The sequence below is a fragment of the Girardinichthys multiradiatus genome, chromosome 15 (assembly GCF_021462225.1).
Source record: "Girardinichthys multiradiatus isolate DD_20200921_A chromosome 15, DD_fGirMul_XY1, whole genome shotgun sequence".
Classification (NCBI taxonomy): Eukaryota; Metazoa; Chordata; class Actinopteri; order Cyprinodontiformes; family Goodeidae; genus Girardinichthys; species Girardinichthys multiradiatus.
The window spans coordinates 15,307,925-15,333,861 of NC_061808.1; the positions used below are offsets into that span (position 1 = coordinate 15,307,925).

The 25,937-nt window shown below is 39.1% G+C and overlaps 1 protein-coding gene across 1 annotated transcript in view; it reads left to right on the plus strand.

The window, feature by feature from the left end:
• Nucleotides 1-2,654: 2,654 nt before the first annotated feature.
• LOC124881940 (nesprin-1-like) overlaps nt 2,655-25,937 on the plus strand; it is a 113,575-nt gene continuing 90,292 nt past the window's right edge. The window contains exons 1-20 of the mRNA XM_047387931.1: nt 2,655-2,741; nt 3,729-3,895; nt 4,036-4,189; nt 4,311-4,966; nt 5,315-5,494; nt 5,607-5,760; nt 9,943-10,101; nt 10,755-10,937; nt 11,029-11,130; nt 12,351-12,554; nt 13,922-14,129; nt 14,723-14,835; nt 16,621-16,826; nt 16,902-17,063; nt 17,151-17,430; nt 17,584-17,756; nt 19,344-19,653; nt 19,737-19,901; nt 22,896-23,255; nt 24,561-24,697. Of these exons, the coding sequence (XP_047243887.1) occupies nt 2,691-2,741; nt 3,729-3,895; nt 4,036-4,189; nt 4,311-4,966; nt 5,315-5,494; nt 5,607-5,760; nt 9,943-10,101; nt 10,755-10,937; nt 11,029-11,130; nt 12,351-12,554; nt 13,922-14,129; nt 14,723-14,835; nt 16,621-16,826; nt 16,902-17,063; nt 17,151-17,430; nt 17,584-17,756; nt 19,344-19,653; nt 19,737-19,901; nt 22,896-23,255; nt 24,561-24,697 (4,124 nt within the window). The 5' untranslated portion in view covers nt 2,655-2,690. The remainder of the gene's footprint in view (nt 2,742-3,728; nt 3,896-4,035; nt 4,190-4,310; nt 4,967-5,314; nt 5,495-5,606; nt 5,761-9,942; nt 10,102-10,754; nt 10,938-11,028; nt 11,131-12,350; nt 12,555-13,921; nt 14,130-14,722; nt 14,836-16,620; nt 16,827-16,901; nt 17,064-17,150; nt 17,431-17,583; nt 17,757-19,343; nt 19,654-19,736; nt 19,902-22,895; nt 23,256-24,560; nt 24,698-25,937) is intronic.

Here is a 25,937-nt window from a genome sequence, read left to right on the forward strand (position 1 = left end):
ACAGTTTTGCCAAAACCCAATTAATGGCAAAACCTGCTGAGGTATGTTTATCTAAATATTGGATGGATATGTATATATTTGAGTCTATAAGTATAATTTTGAATTTGTGTGTATTAGAAAATCTACTATACTTACTATAATTTCTAATTTCCTCACCCAAGTTTTGCTTTCACAAGACATTGAAGTTGTTCATTCTACAATTACCTCTGGAAAAATACAAGTAAATCATAAAATCTAACATTGACGTTGATGATGAGTGTGTGTATAAGTTCTGACCAGAACTGAATGTAGGATGGGGAATTTATCACTCTAGCTGTGGGCTGCAGTAAGTTGTATATATCATCTTTCAGCAAATGCATCAAAAAGCATCTAAACTTATTGCAGAAGGCCAAAGGATCCACTTAGTTCTAGCTTTTTCTGGTGAACAGTATGCATGTGGTCATGATAGCAAATTGTATTTGTATGAAATTTATACATCACACGTAGAAAAGGAAATGGGTTAGCACATACGGAGATTTAGAAAATGGGTTTATAAATATAATCTCAGTTCTTTCAATCTCATGACAAACTCATGAGTTTACAAACAAAATTATGTTCTAAGATTTAATGAAATCCACAGACTTGTCTGAGGAACATGAAGTTTAATCTGCCTGTTTCAAATAGTATGTGTTCCTCATAATAAGTAGTTTTGCTGTTTCATGTCTCTTTAGATGATAGGTGAAGGTTTGGAGGAAAGAAGGGCAGCTCTAGCCCAGATGGAGGTCGACATTGAGACCCTGTCCAGGTTCCTGACCCCTGGAGAAGCCAGACATATCCGTGTCCAACTACTCCAGACGAGGCAACACTGCGACGAGCTGATGGAAAGGATAGAGCAGCTTGGCATACAGCTTAACCAGAGTGCCTCCTACAGGCAGAGATGCAAAGATAACCTCGAACAGGTGAACAACAATACAAAACATGAAAAGGTGTTTATAATTGTTATAGTGTAGCTATAATATCACCTGACATATTCATCCAGGTAAAGAAAACAATGGGAGATCTCAAAGAAAAACTGGACTGTCCAATCACTTGTACATCATCATCTGAGACCTACAAGATCCTCCACAATCACATGGTGAGAAGAAAACACAACTAATACCTCCAAAATGAAATTACCTTTTTGTTTTCTATCCCAGTATTTAGTAATTTTTGTGCATTTAAGGTTTACTTGTCACCCACCTCGGAGATTATTACAAGTATGTTTTTATTTATTTCAGGAGGTGTGTCAGGATGTTGAGCAGCTGAAACCCAGGCTGATGACACTGTGTTCGGCCACAAAGAGGCTTGGAGATGGCAGCCAACTGGAGGAGGAGGTGGCTGACCTCCAGAAGCAACAGAGGCAGTTAATTGGAGAGGCTGCAGGAAAGCAATCCACATTGGAGAGCCTTCTAGCTCTGTGGCAAAGGTATGGATACATTTCACCTCTAAATCAGGCTGTAAATAATTTTATAGTCATTATAATTATTTTCTTTTGTACTGTAGGTAAATGTTTCTCTTCAGTCACATTGAGTGGCTTTTATTCAGATTACTAATCGGTTTCTGTCAATTCTAAAAACAATGCTCAAAAAACCTTTAAAAGAAACGCAGTTGCTTTTGTTTTCATCTTTAATTTCCTGAGTGTTTCCCTGTCATCTTCTAGCTGCAGCTCACACACATTTTATACTGTTTGTATAAATACTGCAATTTCCTCTTGTTATTATGCATGTGTGTTTTCTGCTGAATTCTCGTCTCCCTGTCAATTTCCTCAGTTATTCTCTGAAAAATTCTCTCATTTTAGTGTGAAGTAGCAGAGCGAGATCTTGCCTTTGACTCTTTCTGTCTGTCTGCCTCCCTGTCAGCCTTTGCTTTTCTCTTCTAATTATATTCTTTTTCTTGTCACTTGTTTGACACTGAATAGATTTGCACCAGAGTGACTGTTTATCTGAAGAGAAAGTAAAGATACAGCCTAATGGTTACTTAACTGACTTGTCGGTAAATAAATATCCCTGTTGCTAACCTTTATTTAATGCATATTTGTCTGTTTCTCTGCACTCAGTCATTCTCTCCCCTGTAGACATAGATATATGGCGATTACTTTCAGCTCTAGGTGCTCTGGTGGGATATGGCTGTCCCATTGTCACAGATGCAGATTCATGTTGAAAAGAACAGACAAGCAGTATTGCAGTGTGGGTTTATACTGACTTGAAAGGCTGTTTGGTGTTTTGCGGTTAAAGAAATCTTTATAAGGAAAATAATGTAAAATAAATTTGTATCTGCAGATGTGAAAAAGAGAATGCATCCGTGAAGAGCTGGCTGGACAGATGTGAATCCGTGTGCTGCCCAGAAATCGAATTACTCTCTGCAGATAAAGTAAAGCTTAGGAATGAACTCCAAAATGTGCAGGTAAAGTCATTTTCGTGATTTTGTAGTGCATCAAATGTATTCTTGCCCCTCTGAATTGTTCATATTTTGTAAAGTAGCATATAATTGTGAAAAGTAAAAGATTGTATGGTTTTTGTTTTATAAATAAAAATATGAAATATGAAACCCTAACTATATCGCAGTCAATTAACAATCAAAAAGACTCTGATTGGTAAATTGAGTCCACCTGTGTGTTATTTAATCTCAGCCGGAGGGCAAAGCTGCTCAAAAAAAGCCACGAGATCCCTCTAATGCATTTTGCCACATGCTCATGTAATGGACACATCAAACGTGGAAGAATTGTAAGAATGGCCAATACTTTGAATTGATTTCAGATCTATTTTAAAGACTCGTCTTTATAACTTGGCTTTTAATTCCAGTCGTGCAGAAGTACCAGGCTGGTTTTCTTAAGAGTTTTTTCTAATCTTTTTATTGTTTTAACTGCTCTTATTCTATTACTTTTACTATACAGGATGTATTTCATTGCTTATTTAATATTTATGGACCTGTAAACACTTTGGTCACTTTGGGCATGTAAAATGCTCTTCAAATAAATAAAGTTCAATTGGTGTTGAAGAAGATGCTCTGGTTTGGTGAAACCAACTCTAACGTTTTGGTACACATGATGGAAAACTAACAATGGCAGAAAACCAGCCCCAGAGTGAATCATAGTTGTTGTGAATTTTATGTGGGACATTTTTCAACAGGGACTGAGAAGCTTGTCAGTTTATGGGAAGATAAATAGAACTGTTGAAGCTGCAAAAGACTTAAGGCTGGGGAAGAGTTTCACCTTCCAGCAAAAAACTGGACAGTAATCTAAACTGACGACTGAAGCTAGAGTGGAAAAGTGTAGAACAAAGGATATTCATGACTTAAATCATAATAAGAATCAGAGGTAAGTCTTAAAAATGCTGTTCACAGAAACTCTCCATCCACTCTGAGAGTTGGAGCTATTTGGCAAGGAAGAATGGTCCAAAGATTTCAGTCTCCAGATCTGCAAAACTGTTAGAGACATAACTGAATACACTTGCAGCTATAATTGCAACAAAGAGTGATTATGCAAAGTATTACCTCGGGGGCAATGAATGCAAATGCCACATTTTTCAGACTTTTTATCATTTGAACTACTTTGTATTGGTCTATTATATAAAATCCCATTAGAGTACGGGTTTGTGTTATAACATAGCAAAATGTGAAAAGGTTTTAGGGGTATGAATAGTTTTGCAAGGTACTGTATGCCTGTACTCTTTTATAACATTTTTGGCCCTTTGTGAATTCCACCTTTTAAGGAGATGCAACAGGAGACAACGTCTTATGAGGCACTCCTCCAGGGTCTTGAACATCTCCAGCTGTGTCTGTACCCCACAGCAAATGAAGCTCGAATCCAGGAGCTCAACGATGACCTTACACAGCTTCAGGAGAGATGCACCTCTGTGACTATGAGTATATCACACAGGTAATTTTGACTCATTTATATTTTAGGTCATTTATGGATTGAAGATCTTGAAATTTGAGTCTTTCGTGATTTTTTCTTTTGTGTGTATGCTGTCAAAATAATCCATACATCCCATCCCCTGCCATCTAATTCTTCTTTAGGAGTAAGTTGTTGGAGATGCACTTGTATCAGTTGGAGCAGTTTGATCAGGCTCTTCTGACTGTGGCACAAAGGAGTGAAAACTTCCTGTCTGACCTGAGAAGTTCTCCCTCTGTTCATATTTCTGATCTTGAGGCTGCAATCACTAAAGTAAAGGTAATAAATAATTTCCATTTTCAAATCACATGTAATTTTATTAGAACATTTACTGTAAACAGTTTTTTTAAATAATTAACAGGTTTGCATAAATATTTCTACTTTTTTCTTATTGCCACAGGAGCATGAGGCAGAGCTGCAGAAAAACGCATTGCTCACTGAAACCCTGATTCAAAAAGAGTCCTCTCTGCTCCACCGCTCCACCCCAGAGGCTGAACAGCAGCTCCAGGCCTGGACAGAGGACTGTTTGCAACTCTTTAATGAGTCCCAGCGTCTTTTGCTTGTCAGTAAAGAGTGCTTGACCAAATTAAAGACTTTCCTTGTAAAACGTGAGGCAGCATCTAAGGCTTTGTGCCACCTTAACGAGGCAGTAGAGGGGAGGGGGAGCTGGGACCACTCTAAGGCTGAAGCTCTGCACCGTGGGATTGTGGATGTTGCTAAAGACATTGCCCGACTTGAGGCAGAGGCAGTTGGGTTGGATGGGATGCTAAGCAAGGCACACCTGCACCTATGTGTTTCAGAATCGACCAGATCCAAAAACATCAGTGATCCTCAGGGTAGAACATCCTGCAGAGGACTGGCAGTTGACCTCACGATGGCTCTGGAGGAGGTACAGAGGGCTGTTGGATGGAGGCAAAGTGAAGCAGATGCTTTAGGGGCATTGTGGTGCTCCTTTAGAGAGAGAAAAGAAGAAGTGATGATGAACCTGAATAAAATAGAAGATGATGCAAGACGAGAGGAGGCCAAAGAGTGCTCTGTACAGGCCTTTCAAAACAGGTACGGTTATTTTAATGGAGCCAAAGAACTCCAAAGACCATTAACCTGGATAAGTACTGATCTAATCCTTATCAAAATGTCTGACTCATTATTAGAAAAATTAAATTGGAGAAGAGAGGTGACTTAAGACTTTTGCACAATTCTACACTGTAAAATACATCCTGGAACCCTTTAATTGTATAACTCTAAATAATCACAAACCTCTCAAGCGCATAAAGCCAATTTACTGAAGCCAGACTCCAGCCAGATGGACAAATTCATTTCAATGTGATGTCTTAGAGCAATGAGATGTATAATGCTAAAATCAGGTAATCCCCATTGTTTTTGTTCTGGATCTATTTCTCCCAGGCTGCGTTTCTTTGTCCAGCTGGAGGATGAATTGCAGTCCCTGCAGCACTCCCAGCAATGGTTAGAGGAGAAGGGGAACCAGCTGGCCCAGCGAGACAGTGAGCTGGCAACTGAAGCTCTCAGAGAGGTGGCACTGGTGAAGGCAACCTGGGAAAATCTAAAAACATTGATAACAAATAGGTAAACCTTCAAAAAAGTGATGATTCAACTGTTCATTTAAGTTGAAAGAAGTATTTTTTTTAGCTTTTGTCAATCAGTGCTACCTAAATTTATGCTCTCTGCTCTCTTGCAGGCAGGAGCAGAGCGGAGTTGTGGTCGACCTTCTGCGCTTGTTCCTCCATCTGAAGACAAACATCAACACAGTTGTGGAAAATGCTCAGGCTGTTGCTAACAATCTGCCTAACCACAACCATAATGCTCAGGATGCCAGAAGTATTTTCACACAGGTCAATAAATTTGGTTATTTTTAGAGATAACAATGTTTGTGATGCTGTACGGTGGCGTTGGTGGTAGCACCGTTGCCTTGCAGCAAGAAGGTCCTTGGTTTGACTTCAGGGGTCTTTCTGCATGGAGTTTGCATGTTCTCCCCGTGCAGGTGTGGGTTCTCTCCGGGTACTCCAGCTCCCTCCCGCAGTCCAAAAACATGACTGTTAGGTTAATTGGTCTCTCTAAATTGCCCTTAGGTATAAATGGGTGTGTGCGTGGTCTAAGACGAGCCTCGTATTTACTGTGACTCATATTTGATTTATGTTTTTTTTTTTTTTATAATATACTATGAAGATTACAGAAGCTGACTGTGTAAACATGCCGTAGGTTATGTCAATTTAAGTCGTTGGAGTAACTTAAATAAAATATGGGAAATTGTACGCTTCCCTCGTTAATAGAAAGGAGAGAGGGTAGCTCTTAGCTTCTGAAACAGGACATACTTTTAGACCGCTGTGACTGAGCTCAGGATTTATTAGTAGGGTGGCTGTTGTATTTAAAACACATGTTACTGTGTGAACCTGGAGAGAGTTTGTGATTAATTGCTGACAGTTTATACAGAACAGAATATCACAATATCATGGTGAGCATGTAAAACTGTCCAAGGCTATGGATCCTGTGCATTATTGAGCAGAGGAAGCAAGGGATTTCTGGATCCAACAGATGCTTGTGTGGAGAGTAATTACTGAATACTAAGTCGATGTCGTCTTCTGAAGCATTTCAAACAGTTATGCCAAAATTATGCACTTTTCACCCTGACATGGGATATTTCAGTGGGAGATCTGGGATGCACCCATTTGAACAGGGCTTATTAAAGGTAACGTAAGGTAAGTTTATTTATATAGCGCTTTTCAGCAACGAGACACTCAAAGCGCTGTACATACAATTACAAAGAAAATAAACACAGATACAGACACAGAAAAACAAATCAAATGATAAAATCAAACAACAGAGGTAATTTAAAAATAATAAAATAAAATAAAGAGAATAGAATGATGGACAAGAAAATGAAAGAAACATTGGACTGAAAACGCAACTAATCATGCCTAAATGGCACAGTCAAAGGCCACTGTAAACAAATAAGTTTTTAATCTTGATTTAAAGCAACTTAGGGTTTCGGTGCTTTTACAATTTTCTAGCAGTTTATTCCAGATTAGTGGAGCATAAGAACTAAAAGCTGCTTCTCCATGTTTGGTTCTGGTTCTGGTTACGCAGAGTAGATTTGAGCCAGATGACCTAAGAGGTCTGGGTGGTTGACACACTGACAACAAGTCTGTAATGTATTTTGGTGCTAAGACATTCAGTGATTTATAGACTAATAGAAGTATTTTAAACTCTATTCTCTGAACTACAGGGAGCCAGTGTAGGGACTTTAGAACCAGGGTGATGTGCTCCACTTTCTTAGTTCTAGTGAGGACGCGGGCAGGAGCGTTCTGGATCAACTGCAGCTGTCTGATCGACTTTTTAGGCAGACCTGTGAAGACAATGTTGCAGTGATCAATTCTACTAAACGCATGAATTAGTTTTTCAAGGTCCTACTGAGACATTAGTCCTTTAATACTGGAGATGTTCTTTAGGTGATAGAAGGCCGACCTAGTTACTACCTTTATGTGCCTCTGAAGGTTCAGGTCTGAGTCCATCACAACAACCAGGTTTCCAGCCTGACTGGTGGTTTCTAGCTGTATTAACTGAAGCTGTGTGCTAACCTTTAAACGCTCTTCCTTTGGTCCAAAGATTATTACTTCAGATTGTTTTTGATTCAGCTGAAGAAAATTTTGGTCCATCCATGCATTGATTTCTTCTAAGCATTTACCCAGCGCTTGAATGGGTTCATCACCTGGTGACATCGTAACGTATAGCTGTGTGTCGTTTGCATAGTTATGATAACTTACTTTGTTGTTTATTCAAATCTGAGTTAGGGGGAGCATGTAGATATTGAATAGAAGGGGCCCTAAGATGGACCCTTGGGGAACGCCACATGTGATTTTTGTGGTCTCTGATGTAAAGTTACCTACTGACACAAAAAAGTCCCTGTCCTTCAAGTAGGATTTAAAACAGTTGACTGCTGTACCAGAAAGGCTGACCCAGTTTTCCAGGCGCTCTAATAAAATGGAGTGATCAACATTGTCAAATGCTGCACTAAGGTCCAATAATACCAGCACTGTGGTTTTTCCACAGTCTGCATTTATACGGATGTCATTGAACACCTTGACAAGAGCAGTCTCTGTACTGTGGTGAGCAGGAAGCCTGACTGGAAGACATCGAAGCAGTTGGTCGTTGTTAGGAAGTTGTTTAACTGCTGAAACACAGCTTTTTCAATAATCTTACTGATGGCCTGTAGTTCTGTAGTAGCAGCTTGTCCAAGTTGCTCTTTTTCAATAAAGGTTTGATAATTGCTGTTTTCAGGGCCTGGGGGAAAACACCTGACAAAAGGGACGTGTTTATTATTTGTGTTAAATCAGATGTTATTACAGGCAAAGCTTTCTTAAGGAAAGCTGTGGGTAAAACATCGAGAGAGCAGGAAGAAGAGCTTAGTTGCTGTACGATTTCTTCTAAGATTTTGTAGTTTATTTGGTGAAATTGGGAAATTTTGTCAAAATCAGTTCTAGTTGGAGACAACATTGGTACTGGAGTTGATGTGTTGAGTGCCTCTTTGATCTTTTGGGTTTTTTCAGTAAAGAATTTAGCAAATTCATTGCAGGTCCTGGTAGAGTGGAGTTCAGATGCTACAGTTACAGGAGGGTTTGTTAACCTGTCGACCGTGGCAAATAATGCACGAGCATTGTTAATGATTTTGCTGATGATCTCAGAAAAGAAAGATTCCCTTGCATTTTTCAGTTGTAGGTTATATCTGTATAGTCTCTCTTTATAGATCATATAGTGAACCTGGAGTCCAGTCTTTCGCTACCTGCGTTCAGCTTTTCGACACTCCTTTTTTTCACTTCTGACTGGTGGAGCACTTCTCCATGGAGACATTTTCTTCCCAGAAACGACTTTCACTTTAATTGGTGTAACTGAATCAATGACGTCCGAGATTTTAGAATGAAAGTTGTCTACCAGCTCATCTACAGTGTTACGGGGCAAAGTGGAGGTAGAAGAGTAAATCTGGTTAAAGGTTTCAGCAGCACCGTCCTTAAAAATGCGTTTTCTTATCATTTCTCTTTGGCAAACTGAGTCATTGCAGATGATGCTTTCAAAAATAACAGAAAAGTGGTCAGATAGGGCAACATCAGTTACAGACACCTTGGAAATGTTTAGACCCTTAGTGATGATCAAGTCCAAAATATGTCCCTGTTTGTGCGTTTGCTGTTTAACATGTTGAGTCAAACCAACATTTCTAAGAGTGTCACATAGATCTATTGTACTTCTGTCTTCAGGATTGTCCATGTGAATGTTGAAGTCTCCCACAATAATTAAATCCACAACACATATCACAAATAAAAGCTCATTAAAAGCACTGAAAAAGTTTGTTTTGGACTTAGGAGGCCTGTAAATATTCAAGAACATGGTTCGGACCGGGCTCTTTACCCGGAGGGCCAAATATTCAAAAGAGTCAAATTTGCCCAGGAATACTTTTTTACACTCTAATAAATCTTTAAACAAGGGGAGTTGTGTCTGCCTTGATCAGCTTGAGGAACTCTCCTGTGGCCTCTCAAGACATATTTTGGTGTGTGCATTTCTGCACAATATTGTGGACAAACAGATTTTATTTGGCACCTTGCAACCCGATGATCTTATACGAATCTGAGGGGCTGTGAGGATCTCATCCAGCACTTAAAAAAATTGACTGAAACATACTTTTATTTTGAAATTAAAATAACAGGACAATACACACACTTTGTCCACTGTATTTGTGTAAGAGTATATTTTAGGTTTTGTGCATCTCTTTTAAAGTGTCATTAATCATTTGTTGTGCTGTTGTAGCCTTAAAATACGTATCTGTTATTTTTATGTGTCAAAAAGTTTGCTACTTTCTTACATAAATTGAGTATTGGTCTGGCTGCCGACTATTTTATGGTTAGGGTTATGAGCACTTCATGAAATGCTCTGTATGCAAATGGCTTTAACCCTCCAGTTTGTTTCATATCTCTCCCTCTAGTGGCAGCTTGGTATCATTATCTGTGCTCTGGTATCTGCCTATACAGCATGAAAATGTCCAAGCCGATCTGAGAGAAAAACAAGATGACATGGACCAGCTCATCTCCACAGTCGAGGAACTGCAGAGAGAACTGGAGAAGGTTCCAAACTCGGATATGTTTTCTGTCCTGAATGAAATGGAGGCTCTCAGGGACCAGTGGCTGTTGGTGAGTTGTGCCTTGACACCGCATCCTGTGCTCTGCCCATTCTTCAGTAAAATAACTGTATCAGAGAATCAGGAACTCTCATCTTCTATATAGATAATTTCAGCTGCAGTCAGAATATGTTTTGGTGGCATTATTGATGTTTAAGAAGAGCACAGAAATCAACAAATTGGAATCCACACAATTTCCAGAAACAACCAGATCATGAACGGGAATATAATGATGAACAAGAGAACATTTAAAAATTTAAAATACATCTTGTTGTTTTCAAATTATTAATTATGTTATCTACAATCCAGCTCTGCCACAAACCAGGGTAATTTAGTGGTGTTTATGACAAGGATTTGTGTTTTATTCTTATGCAGTATTTTCTCCTTTGTTAGGACTTATTTATCTCCTCAACTATCACAAATGAGACAGAACAACAAACATGTCTAGACAGGTTATCTTCCTTTCCGTCACTCCCTCGCATCTCACTCCCACATCTGTCAAACTAATTATGCCTCATTTTTTCTCCACCTCCCTGAAAAGCCCACCATCCCTTGTTAAGGAGAGACAGAGGCGGCTTAAAAACAAAGGAGGGAGACCCTTCCTCTGCTCTTGATTGAGATGTATTCTGCTCTGCACTCAGACAAACTGCTTGTCTTTCCTTTCAGATCTCGGAGAAAATTCTGACAAATACAGAGAGGCTCGGCTACTGTGTGAAACTTTGGGATGACTTAAAGACCATGGAGCAGGACATTAACCAGTGGATGGCTGGGTCCATCACCCATCTCACTGACACCCTCGCCAAACTCAGTGACAAGGGGTCGGCAGATGCCTGTCTTAACAACTTTCAGGTTAGAGCATGCTGGATAGTGATGACATAGAGGAAGTGTTCAGGGAAGTGATAGTGTGTTTAATTTAAATTTCTCACACTTTGAACCAAAGGCTGAGGTAGAACAGAAGGAGCAGAAGTTGGATATCCTGCAGGAGAGATTGGCAAAACTAAAGGAACGAGCCAAACTGCAGGAGACGCCAATACAAATGCAGGTGAATATTATGGGAAATGATGATCCTACCTAATAGGCATCCTGTATTCAGTTATTTCTGGAATATTAAGCAAAAAACCTGCAAAGCTCAATTAATTCAAAGTTTTTGTACAGATGCGCGTAATAAATTGCATTCAGTTTGACAATATTCTTAAAAATTTCTGTAAAACTGATGAAAAAGAGGATAGTCTATGTTGATCTACAATGCAAATCCTATATGTTTGTTAATATTCGAGCTGGTTTGTTCTCAGTAATTCTAAATGTTCTTCATGGACATATGTAGTGTGGGATTTCATGTCATGATGACTTTGAGTTAATTTACCATGGTATTACGATAACAAAAATTCAAGACAATTAAGTACAACATGATCATTATTCTCTCTATGTGAGACAAAAAAGTAACTATTATTACTCCTGCTACAAAATAAAATTTTTGTTGCAGGAGTTTATGGTTATTTTGATTTTGATAGACTTAAGCAAAAATATAGAATAGGCACCCAATAGATTTTGCTCATTTTTGTCTTCACTGTAATTGAAGGAAAAGTGTAGAAGTCTTCTTTCAGCTAGCTGACCGGCAATGCGCAGCCACAAGTGGGACAGGAGCAGGTCTGCATTCCTCTAGGCTCCATACACTCTAAGAAATCTTGTGCCAAAATGGCGCTTTCTCTGGGATCTCATTAAAATGACTTTGAAAGTGTAGGAATGTTATGATAGAAACTTTTAGCAATTTTGAAACTATGTATTTTTTAAAGTGTGAGATACCTTGATACCAGGAACTGGTCCAGATATAATAGTGGTGTAATGCAGCTTTAAATTGTTCCTGTAATAACACATGCATTGTTCTAAGATAAGAATAAATGACATTTATTGTTACTTTATTAAGAGCATTTTAATTTTTGTAAATATTCCAAGAACAAAGTTGTTTGAAGATTTAGCAATAAATATAAAGTCAAAAGGTTTCAATGATTTTGTGTATGGACTGATCAGTTCACCTCAACTTCTGCTTCTTGTAACGTAATAAATAAATGTATATATTTGTATTTTGTTTAGTTATTTTAGGTATGCTGTGTCTATTTTTTTAACAGTGAAACAAAATCAACATTGAACACAACATAGTTTCTATTAAGCATATTTTACTCCTTGCACAACATTATGCACTGCTTTAAGTAGTCTAAGCTTGCCTTTTGTTTTAAAATGGTGCAACTGATTTTACCTAACCAGGTTCTGGAGTCGGATCTGAGGAAAAAAATGTTCCACGTGCAGGAGACTTACAACCAGGCCAAAAACACTCTGACCTACTTCGACTTCCAGAAGCAGCGACTTGATGACTTGATGTCCCAGATGACCGAGCGGCTGGAGGCAGTGGAAGGATCCTTGTCAGACCTCACTGAAGCTGGTTCCCTCGAAGATATTTGTACCGTGAAGGTATTGCTTCATCATTTATTTTGCTCAGTTCAGTTTTGGGCATGTGCAAACTTGAGAATGCTATCTTATAACAATATGATCCAATATTAAGTACACTTTACCTCTAGCTACTAATACAGCTTTGACTTTTAGAAACATGGTTTAAGATGTTTCCAAGATATCTAGAAGGGTTTTAGCGTCCATCATTTGGATAGGTTGTAGGTTTAGGATCATTGTCCTGCTTAAGGATAAACCTCCGCTCCCATCTGAGGTTTTTTGCAGCCTCTAACAGGTTTTCTTCTAGGATTTTCCTGTGTTTAGCCTCCATCTGTCTTCCCATCAACTCTGCCCAGCCTCTCTCTCCCACTGAAATTAAGCATCTCCACAACATGATGCTAGCACCACCAAGTTTCATAGTGGGGATGGTGGGTTCAGGGTGAAGTGGATTATTAGTTTTATGCGCAAATTTTGTTACATATAGGCCAAAACTTATATTACTCATTTACTAATAAGGTGACTTTAGAAGACATTTGTTTGTTTTGGATGTTATTTTTTCTCTATCAGAATAAAGAATGCAGCATTAAAATGTGCACCAAACTGTTTAGACCTTTATTAATGAATAAAAAAAAATGTATCCTTCCACTTTATAACTATGCACTACTTTGTGTTGGCCAATCAAATATTCTGAAGCCTCTAGCAGGTTTTCTTTCAGGATTGCCCCGTATTTATCTTCCTATCAACTCTCACTAGCCCCCCTGTGCCCATGTCAGAAAAGCATCACCACAGCATAATGCTTCCACCACTGTGTTTCAGAGATGGTCAGTTCAGAGCTAATTTTGCATATTGCACATTTTGATCTTCTCTGCCCCAAGCACCCTCTTTCATCTATTTGCTGTGTCCCTTTTACAGGCAGTTTTTTATGACTTAATGTTGTTATACTAGCTGTAAGCAGAGGCCGCCTACATAGCTAATGTGTGCAGGCTAGTTTTCAAACTAAAATCGATAAGTATGGCAGGATGCAACATTCTTAGCGGGACATGAAAAATGGACTTAACTTAAACTGCACATTTTTCTAGTCATACTGACGACTTTAGTGATTTAAACTAGTCTCATTAACCCAGCTTTACTTGCATACATAGAGTTTAAATGCCTTGCCCACTTACTTTCCCACTGCCTCATCAGGCAATATTAACACTGTTACTAACTTTAACTTTAAATAGTCAGAGTGTTTTTAGCTGACTGCTTACCTGTTTCTTTAAAATCCTTATATAACTCAAATTGTAATTCCTTTTGTCCTAAAGATGTTAGTCCCGTCAATACCTAAGCAAAAGGCTACGTAGATGAGGCATCAGCAATAACTCTTGATTCTTCTCTGTTTTCCATTAAAGGGCCTGCAGAGTGTTGTGCAGCAACAGAGGGCAGACATGGACTCGGCTCAAGATGCACTGACTTCCCTGAGCAGATCACATCCATCTCAGGAGCTTTCAGTCCTGTCCTCTGATCTCACCTCCATTGCCAAGCGAACAGAGGTTGTTGCCCAACGCTGTGCCAAAACCAGGAGCAGCCTGCAGGATGGATTACAGCTTCACTTTAACGGTAAGACACATGACAGATCGGTTTAGGTTAAAAAGGGGTATTTTCTTTATAATAAAAACCCAATGGTTTCTGTAAAAGAAGCAGTCAGCTTAACTTATTCCCAAAAGAAGAGAAATTAGACTCATAATAGTGCTTAAAATCTTATAATCAGCCAATTGAACACCGCACATTACTCAAAGCAGTGTAATTCATTCATATTAGCTGTGCAACAGATTTGCTTTCCCTCATTTTTCCCCAGAGCACACTCAATCCTCCCACAACAACCCACACTCCATCCACACACATTATCAGGTACACTGATGCACTCTCTTCGCTTCGACACACACCTGTGCCTTGGAGAGAGATGTCGCCTTCGTCACATCCGCTCTCAAGGGAGCCATTTCGGGCTTGTTGCCAAGGCAGCCCGGCACTCCATACTTTGGACACGCCCACACTTCCCATCTGCTGTAGCACATTACCTCTCCTTGCTTTTCTCCTTCTTTGACTTTTCAATCTTCTCTGCACTTTAATTGTTTTACCGCCTCCTTAACGTCCCAACACGTTATTTATTTTTTGGGTTTTTGTTTATCTGCTCTTTCTTCTCCTCAAAACAGAGCTCGTCCAGGACTTTAGGTCCTGGCTTACAGAACTGAAGTTGGAGCTGAAAGACTGTTTTAATCAATCAGGAGATGTTGTCCTCCTTGCAGCCAAGTTACAAAGACTGAAGGTACTGTTGAATCTCATTTGTTAAAGCTTTTTTTTCTCTCCTTACACTTATGTCATTGCAGTAAACAAATTTGTCAGATGTTATGGTTTTCTGTCAGCTATTGCTGGCTGCTGGCTAAATAACTTTTATGAATAGAAAAATATCTTTTAGTTTCAAAAGAAAGTTTGCATTTTAATGTAATAAGCATAATAATTATCAGACATATTAAACATAATCTAATGTACAGTGCATTGAAAATATATTCAAATCACAGCAACTTTTTAATATTTTGTTACATTACAATCCCAAACTTTCAATGTATTTTTGTTAAGATTTTATGCGTTAAACTAACACTATGTAGGATAACTGTGAAGAGGAAGGACAAGGATGCGTGGTGGTTGTCACATTTTTTAACAAATACAAATCTGAAAAGTGTGGTGTGCATTTTATATTTAGCCTTTACTTCTATACTTTTAAAACCACAATTTGCTGTAATAACAGCTGCTAGCCTCAGATTCTCAATTGGAAATAGGTCTGGACTTTGACTTGGCTGCTGCTGCTTTGTCCATTACATTGTATGTCTGGATGCATAGTATTGTTGCTCTGCTGGAAGGGGAACCTCCTCCCTAGTCTCAGTCAGTCCTTTTGCAGATTCCAATTGGCAGTTTCAAAGGATCGCCATTTATTTTCTCCATCCATCTTCCCATCTACTCTCACAACCTTCCCAGACCCTTCTAAAGAAAAGCATCCCTACAGCATGAAGCTGCCACCACCATGGGTTCAGGGTGATATGTTTTCCGCCAACCGTAGCTTCTTGCATATTTGTCAAAAGGTTCATTTGCCACACACAATGTCCTCTACATAACTTGTAGCAAACTGCAGGTAGGACTTCATTTTACTTTCTTTCCACAATAGCTGTCTATAGTGGAGACACTCTTTCATAATGGCCAGATTTATTAAGGTTGTGCTGACAGATTATTCTACCTGAGCTAATGGATTTTATTTAGGGATCTGAGAATAAAGGAGGCTCATTATAAAGATATTTTACACTTTTCAGAGTTATATTTATTGAAACAGATCCTCTTACCTGAGCTGTGGATCTCTACAGCTCCTCTAGAGTTACCATAAGTGTCTAGCTGCTTCTTTGATTAATTTGTTTGACCTGTCAGTTTAGCTGGATGGCCATGTCTTGGTAGGTCCAAAATTGTGAAATCTGTAAATTTTCAGATGATTGATTGAACCCTGTGAGTCTTGTGCATTCCTTGGCCTTCATGATGCTTTGTGTTCTTCACAGAGCTGCTGCATTTATACTGGGATTAAATTGCATGCTCTATTTAATTAAGTGACTTCTGTAGGCACTTGGCTGACCAGGGATTTATTCAGAGGTTTTAGCATGTAGGGTGCCACAAAAATATAAATATTTCTTTGTCAGATTTTTAGTTGAAAAAAATTTAAAATTCAGGTTTCATTTTCCTTCCACTTCACAATAACGTACAACTTTTAGTTGGTCTATCACATAAAATCAATAAATAAAATGAAATTTGTGGTTGTAACATGACAAAATGTGAAGGAGATTCAAGGGATGTGACTACTTTTGTAAAGCAATGTATGCTTCCATGAAAATACAGCAAAATGTAAGTAAGTTTGCTAGAAGAATAAACACAGAGTATATTTATGAGACTTGGAATGCAACTGATGCATTAATTATGAAGAATGATTCTTAACTATAGTTACAGACTCTTTATTTCTTATAATTAACAGTAACTTTTCAGTTTCAAAGCAACACGCTACTCTCTCCCACCGCAGATCTCACTTGAGCAGATGTCAGAGGGCGACGAGCGTCTCTCTCAGATTCAAAAAGAAGCTGGGAAGCTCCAGCTCCACCTGACCAAAGTCGGAGCAGCACAGGTACAAGAAAGTCTTTCCTCCTGTCAGGAAGAGTGGAAGAGGTACCAGGACAGCTGCTCTCAGAGCCAGCAAGACTTGCAAGAGAGCATTGGCCTTTTGAAAAAGTAAGCCATAAGACTTCTGATGTCACATTAATGGAAAATCTTTATTAATGCCTTTTTTCCCCTCCTCTGTGTTAGTTTTGATGATTGTGTGGAGAATACAAGAGATTGGCTGAAGAAGATGGATTTAGGCCTTAAGAGTGAGCCTGGCATTGTGACAGAAAGCCAAAGAGGAGCCTCAGATCCAACAGAAGAGCTGCAGAGAATTGAGAACTTAAATAAAGATCTGATAGCACAAAGGTTTGTGGAAGGGGTGCCGGAGGCCATATGTTGTACATGCTGGAAGATCAGCTGTCAGTAATATTTTTTTTCTTTCTTTTTATCCAGGGAGTCTATTGAGCGAGTCTGTCAGGAGGCCCAGGCTCTCTCTGAATCCGGCCGGGGTTCGGGAGGAGAGGTCAGAGTGGCGGGCCAGCTCCAGATGGAGTATCAAGCCCTCCTGAAAGCAGCCAGGGAGAGTCTACGGGGATGCCAGGAGAGCCAGGCCTTTGGAGACACCCTCCAGGGAGTTTGGGCCTGGCTGGAGGAGATCCAAGAGAAACTGGGTACTGTAGACAGCACAATTGGAACCAAAGAGCAATTAGAGCAGCGACTGGAGACTGTGCAGGTGAGACACAGGGTGTCAAGAATGCTATACTTAAAAAATATTACAATAACCTTTGCTCAAGAGGGGGCTGTTTTAGAAAAGCTAAATTATTTTCTTAATGCCTAATTCATTTGTCTAAATCCATTTTATAAACACTTTCCTATGTTTGCACAGGATATCCTGCTTTTGAAGGGAGAAGGGGAGGTAAAGCTGAACATGGTGATGGGTAAGGCTGAGCTCGCCCTCCGTAGCTATGGAGTTAGTGGACAGGAAGTGGTCCACTCTCAGCTGCAGGAAGTGGAGGATGCATGGGCCACGCTGCTGGTTACCGCAATGAGCTGCCACAGGTACCGCAATATGCTGCATGCACATACCCTGCCTTGCAAAACTATTCGTACCCATGTAACCTTTTGACATTTTGTAACATTACAACCACAAACTTCAATGTATTTCATTTGGATTTCATATACCAGACCAACAGAGAGTAGTGCACTTTCACACCCCTTTATTGTAATATCCAATAATGAAATCCAGTGCAACCAGCAACCACCAGTCATCTGCAAACCAACCATAATATTGCCATTGACCTAAACTGACAACCTGGGTGAAGAGAGCTGTAATCAGAGAAGCAACAAAATGATCCATAGTAACTCTGGGGGAGCTGTGGAGATTCACAGCTCAGGTAAGTTGTCAACAGGACAACTATTATCTTGCACTCTACAAATCTGAGCCTACTAAAAAGAGTGGCAAGAAGACAACCATTGTTTAAACAAGGCCATAAGAAGTCCTGTTTGCAGTTTGCCTAAAGCTTTTTAGAGGCCACAGCAATCATGTTGAAGATGGTGCTCTGGTCAGATGAGAACAAATAAAAAATTAGTGGCTAAAGGTACAAAATGCTGCATATGGTGGAAAAATGCACTACACATCACCATGAGCACACCATCGCTACAGTGAAATATGGTGCTGACAGCATCATGCTGTGGGAATGCCTTTCTTCAGCAGGGTCAGAGAACCTGGACACAGGAACCTTTAAAAATGGTAAAGCTTGTGTCATTTTACTTCTACTTCACAATTGTTCTCTATGTTGTTTGGGTTTATCCCATAAAATCCCAATAAAATAGAACTACAAAATGCTGTGCCTTGTCACTTGTATTGTTGCTTCAGCCATTTTTTATCTTTTCATCTTTGTTTTTTTCATTTGCCATTAAAAGATTTGCCTTATGGCCATTTTAGAAACTATTTATCTGTGTGCCAGGAAGTCCTCACAGTTGGGAGCTTGTTGTTTTCATCATGATGGATTATATGTCATTGCTATTAATTACCATTATGGTAAATACATAATGAGAAATATACGTCTTGTTTTCTAAATCTGATTGATATGTCTTAGTTTGCCCTCTTCATGTGTGCACGCACCTAAGCATGCTCATGGACTGGTTTGTGTGTGTGTTTAATTGAGCAATTATAGTTCCTGTTAGGGAAAAAATTGATGTCATTAGTGGCTAAATGGGGGATGGCAAACAGTGGGTCACACAAGGGGGAGTGTTTGTGTTTTAAGGGGAAAGCAGGAACAGGAGGCGAGGGGTAGCAGGTGAATGAGAGGTGTTTATGTGTGGATATTGGTGTTTGTGCACGTGGTGGAGACAGATGGCAAGGAATTTTATGGGTGTGTATCTATGTCTGTGGGTTTGAACCCTCCAATAAAAGAGGATAAAGACGCTTGGCCAGCAGTACTGAGAATTTAGAAATATAGACTTAAGATTTACAAAGATTATACATGATCTTTAATGGATCTTAGACCCTTCAGATAATGTTTTTTAGTCAAAAAACAAAATGTGTTTTTCAGAGTTTTTCTTTGCCTTCAGGTTGGACACTTGGATTTGTGTTAATTTAAATATTCAGTTCAAAGATAAAACAGTCTGCTCTTTTCTTTCTAGTCGATTAGAGTGGACTGTGTCTCAGTGGGGGGGATACCTCAAGAGTGCTGCTCAGCTGCAAAGTTGGATGGAGGCTGTCAAGAGGGAGGTGTGCGCCCCACTCCCACCACAGCCAGGACCCAGAGAGAAGGCCTCCCAGTTAGAGAGACTCAGAGCCCTAATGACTGACCTGGAAGACCACCAGATGGCGCTTTCAAGCCTGGAAGAAAAAGCCAGAGAACTGTTCAAGAAGACTGATGATGCCAGCTTCAACCATGGTGCTCGCACTCAGCTACAGGTGCAGTTTGATCACCTCACAGCTTTGGTTGAGGTAAATACAACCTCTTGTACATGTTCTTGTTGTATTCTGTGAAAATGTTGTGAGAAACTTTAAACTTTGTGTGCGTTTTGTAGGAGAGAGTTCATCTGGCCCAGGCAGTGGTGTTGGAGCACCAGGACTATCTGGAGGCTATTCGTGAGCTCACTGATTGGCTGATGTCTGCAGGGGAGGAGCTACAGCATTGGTCTGAAACATCAGGACACTCCACTTCCATCCGAAAAAAACTGTCAGAAGTAAAAGTAAGAAAAGTGATGAAAAGTTTTTTTCAATGCTTCTACAACTATTGGTTTATATTGTTTTATTCTTTGGCAAAAATAAATTGTTTTTAAACAGAGTTGATTGCTAATTTTCTACAATGCCAAGCAACCAATTTTTGGAAAATAAGGTTCTTTAAATAAGGTTCTGTCAGTTGATGTTATGCCAGTATGTGGATCAATTAAGAAAGGTTGTGGCGTGTGGTCCAAGTGGCTGGACATGTGAGTAGAGATGCACCGATCAGGCTTTTATTTTATTTCAGGACTTACCTGTTGATTCCAATTTCTTTTTAAGGACCATAACACATATACATTTATTTGTGTAAACTTTGCTGAAATTCAATGTGTAAATTCAAGGTTCCTTGATAGGGATAGTAGTTTGAATCCAGAAAAAAATAAAGGAAAATTTTTTCCTAGCCTTTTATTTGGTTTTTACTAAATTCAAAGCAAATGCTGGTTTTTGATACACTTATAGACCAAGAAATTCTGAGTTTTTTTTATTGTTTGTTTTGGTGCATTTGATGAAGAATAAAAATATCAGATATTTTTAATTAATATCATGTATTATTTGACTTGCTGTTCACCTTTCAATGCTGAATAAGATGAAATTGGCCAATTTCGATCCGTGGCTGATTGACACACAACCACAAATGAGTTAATTTTGCTTCTAGAGTCAAAAACTTTATTGTTTTGTGGCAAAAATTCAAAACGTTCATTCTGATTAGTGTCTCCCGTCAAATATATGTGATCTAATTCAAGTCAAATTTACTTGAATAGCCAATTTCATACAGCAAGTATAAAGTCAATGTGCTTTCAAGAAATTAAACTAACAACATTAAATTAAGGTATAGATCATTAAAGCAAGTTTTTACCCAAGGCCCAACTAAGTCTTGGAAGAAAGCAACTGGCTTTCAACTGGCTTTTGAAAAAGGACACTGTTGTAGCAGAGATCAGTTCTTAATGGCATCGTTAAACTGATTGTATCCATTGAGCATCTCTGCTACACAAGAGCACCACATCAATCAAAGTCTAATGTAATTAAAATGAGGTCACATGAGACCAAATTTAAAATTTGTGGCTAAACGTACAAAATGCTGCATGTGGTGGAAAAATGGACTACACATCACCATGAGCACACCATCGCTACAGTGAAATATGGTGCTGACAGCATCATGCTGTGGGGAATGCCTTTCTTCAGCAGGGCCAGAGAACTTAAATAAACCATGTGTGATGTCACATTACCAATTAAGGTATTTCTGAAGCATTTGTGTCATATGTAATCAGCAGCAGCATTTAGATAATGCACACTTAATGATAAGGATTGAATTTTGATAATGATAATGACAAGGATTTTGAAAGATTTACAGAAATATTTTTAACGGATTCCTATTAAACAAGGAGAATATTTGTTTGCTCTTACATTTTATGGATTTTTTTTTGTTAACACGTATGATCAGCAACCTTTTAGCTGTTTTTCTGCATTCATTAATCAGTATTTAATTAAATAGTTGACTCTTTATCTTCAAGTTAGGTGCTGCAGATGCAATGCGTGAGTGATGTTTGTTGTAATTTGCACCCATTGGGAGGTGTTAAACTTGATGTATTTTGGGAATGTAGTTAATAACTGAAATCAAGAATCGGGGAGTATTTCTGGGCCTGGGAACGTTAGAAATTGGTAGCAACATTGATTCAGATCAATATTTATTTTTGGTGCAAACATCTTTGTAAAATGCTTGCCAAACATTTTATTTTTATATGTATGTCATTGTTTACTTCAGCTCTCAATATAAATCACAAATATTAATGGACATTTTAACCCCAAATACCAAAGATACCAAATATTTGATTTGATTTTTTTCATCACATTTATGCAAACTGGAATTTCAACGATGGGCTATCATCTGACCCTGTGAGTGTTAAATATTAGCAGCAACACTGATTCTGATCAATGTTGCTCATTGTCCAATGGATGATATTAGTAAATTTGGAGCAATTGAAAAAATGTTTTAATCTAGTGGAAAACGGTAAAATTTAAAAATCTGAAGCAATGTCAACACAAGGGAATGAAAAAATCTAAACAAATTAAATTGCAATTGTACTGTATTTACAAAATATAATTCTGATTAGCAGTCATTGGCACCAAAACATCCAGTAGGAACACAGATTGTTCTATTTAGTTTAAAAGCCACATGTTAAACAAAGAAAATCTCTCCAATAAATACACAACCTGACTAAGCTTTTAGCAATTTGGATTAATAGGTCTAAAATCATTCAAATATAAAATTCAGAAAACATAAATAATGTCAAAGGTTATAATGAATGCATTTTATCAAATTTTCTCTATGAAGGAAATGAATTTAGGTAGAAAATGAGAACTGGTTTTCTGCTTGTTTTACATATCAATGACATATATCTCAGTCTTTTTTGCATCTCTGGTACAACTGATAATTATTGTGTAAGAATAAAAATCAACACTTATTCTCCTGTCTGTTAAATAATTATCTGCTTCAGTGGTGAGAAAATATGTAGGGAGACATTGATTTGCATTTAAATTTCACATGGGTCCTAATTATCAGATTATAAATGTGTCTTTACTGAGGTACTGAGTAAAGCATTCTGGAGGAGACTGGAGGTCTTGTACATACAAAGTTAAAGCCGATAACTGTGTGTTCTCACACTGATTAGATGCTCGTTTTTTAACCACCTTTTAGTGCCTCATCACCCTTAAGTGTTTTCTTTTCACATTGAAGCAGATGAGGTTGGAGAGAAAAATGGTTAATAGCCCAGAGATAACAAAAGAAACTACATCAACACTGATGATGAGCAGGGGGAATCAAAGACTGCCATGTTAAGATAAAAATAGATGGAGCTGGAGACAGAAGAGAGGAGCGCTACCGCTTTAAACACAGACCAGGCATCCTGTGAGTGCAGTTTCCTTAGCCACAGTTTCCGTAGCAACTTTCCTTTCCCTCTCTCCAGGAGCGTGTGAAGTGTCGACTCCTGGAGGGCCGAGAGCGCCTTAGCCGGGTCCGACGTAGCGCAGCGTCCACAGCGGAGCATACTGCGGCGGGCGGCTGCGAGGCCATGGACCGACAGCTTGGGGCTCTGTCACATGCCCTGGAGCAGTGGGAGGGGGCGGCTTTGAGGGCCAGAGACAGCCTGGAGGGGGCCCTGGCTGCTGCCGAAGCTTCGGAAGAAGAGTACGACCATCTGACTGCCTGTCTGGAGGAGAGGCTGAAGGAGTTTGATGGACGTCTGAGGTGGTGGAGCCAGGAGCTGGTTAAAGCTGAGGGACGGAGTAGTGGCGAAGAGGCAGTTGAGGGATGGAAGCTGGCTAAGGTAATATAAATTGAAATAGTCTTCATGGCAACATAAATTCCTCATTTATCTCTAAACAATAGTTATTTAGAAAAAAACTCACTGTAATGTGGAAATGTTTGTATGCAGTCAGAAAAGTAATTAGCATTGTTTAAAAGACATGCACACATGTACACAAAATCTGCAGAAATCCTCTGCATTCACTCACAAGTAATTATCCATTCTATTACTAAATCCCAAAAACAGATTAGTTGGTAAATCAGCTTTACTGGGAGGACATAATGACAGCTACAATCTCATCAGTTTCCCCAGTCCTCTGCTTCTGTCCCCTCCATCTCTGCCTGTTTTTGTTTGTTTTGTTTTTTGCCATTATTTTCCACTATCTCTCCTTTCCAAGCACTCCCTTATTGTTATTTTGTTTTCCCTCAATCTGAACTCATCTTGCTTGAAATAAAAGGAGCAGTTATTTCTTTTTTGGTTGCCGAGATTATGCCTTGATCGTCCTGCTCCTCGCCTCCCCTGCTGCTCTGTCATCAACCTCAACGGGATGTTTACAGTTTGACAATTGCTCCTCATTGTCAAGGCCATGGCAGTACGCTCAACCTCACAACTCCTCCCCAGGCTTCACTGGCTGTGCCTTTCTCCCGTTCTCCTCAATTTGTGGGGCTGTCAAACAACAGAGGAGGAGTTTTGGTCCCCCTCCTCCTCTTCGTTCTCCTCCTTCCATTAGCTTGTTTCCTGTGTCCGGCCGTGTTTTTGTTGCGCGCTTGTTTGCATGCGTTTGAACCGACTCTGTGTCTGTGAGGGCTGACTGCTGAATTCCACCGGGAGAGAGGGAGGAAAAATGTGTGAGAGGGAATAAGTCGAATGAGTAGGAGGAGGGCGAGAGGAGAGAGAAAGTAGTAGAAGCATATAGGAGGAGGGAGAGGAGGAGAAGAGCACAACGAGTCCATAGGAGGAGGGAGGGAGGGTTGTTTAATACGTCAGAGAGGGAGAGAAATGAGTGAGAGTCAGAGCTTGTACATATTTCATGGGAAAGGATTTCATGACTCTGTTAGAGCAGAATGTAAGGGGCGCTGAGGAGAGCGGGAGAACGTTATTCACAGCTCCTTCCTGTCACACTCCTCGAAGAACAGAAATGGTATTGAAGAAGCAACACTGTGAGTATGTGTTGGAGCGTCTGAGTATGTGAATGCGAGAGGAGTGAAAAGAGCTGAGACAGGGTGTGAATAGGAATGCACTGACTGAAGAGTGTCAGTTAGATCCGTCTCTCCTTAACATGCACACACAAACTAAGATTCCCTCTTTCTGTTTTGTGTCATTAAGGAAATCCTGGAGGGCTTGCAGAGCGCTGAGCCGATGGCAGAGAAGTTAAAAAGCCAGCTGAATGACCTGGTGCGATATTCCAGGGATCTAGGCTCGCAGTCAGACCAAGTCACTGCGATAATCAAACAGCACAACAGGTGAGAGGGTGGCTTTTCATGCAGTGCCGTAAAAGTGAAGAAATGCATATATGTATGTTTGTGTGGGTCCAAAACATCAGGAAAATTCATCAGCAATATGCAATAGAGAAGTAATGATAATTCTAATTAGAAGTGCAGAAAATATTTGCATCACAATTTTAATGTGTGCAACATTCCAATCGCAAAGAACTAGATTCAAAAGTTGCCAGGCTACAATATTACATTTCCTATTCATTTGAACTTTTCTTGCCCATTACATATTTGGCCAGCTGAACTGACTAACAGACTTTTATGGACACATCTGGTATAGATCTTAGTGACCAAGGTGCTAAACCCCAAACAGAGTTGTTGGGACATTATGATAGAAAGGAAATAGAAAAGTTGGGAAAATGTGGCTTAATCACAATCAATCATGCAATATTCAACAGTTATATTTATTGTTTATTGATCAGTTTGAGTTTATTGTTGTCCTAATGTCATGCACTCCTAATTCAAGTGAAACGTTGCATCTCCCTTTTACCGTCTTCCTTTTTGTTCCATGTCTCGTTTCTTAGTTTTTAGACTTCATGGCTACCGCTAAACCTTAGAAGTAGATCTTAAAAGGATGCTAATTGTGTATTAAGTAAAAAAAAACAATGATTCTTTAAAATATTTTACACAGTCCCCCTTCTTTATTTGAGGTGCATTTGCAGCATAATTTTTGTGCTACTTTAATTTTTAAGAAAACGTATCTGAAGAGGGTTGACTTTCTTCTTTGTTTATACACAATTAAGTTTGCTGAAAGCAAGCTCGTTTTTTTAACAAATTTTCTAACTTTCCGAGTAACATAAAAGCTTTGTATGTACATCAAGACTACGTCAAGGTCCTGGTAATTTTTTCACCGCTTCACTGTCCTATGATAGCAGGTTGCATATCACTCATTAAGGAACATTTATTATTCAATTATAAATTTTCACTATTAATGCATATTAACTAATTTATTAGTCATTTAATAACATCATCAGGAACTGAGGACAAATTTGGGGACGTATTTATTATGGTGGCTATAAATTCACATTAACAAGTGCCATTTTCTCATTTCTTTATGAAATATACACAATGAAATGAAAACATTTTTTGTTTGGAGGGTGAGTATTAGTAATTAGGAGGTAAGCAGTAACTGTTGTATCTATTGATTTTCAGCATGGTGACTTGCCTACTTCTTGTTCCGTAATGTCTGTCCACTATACCATGTTCAGTT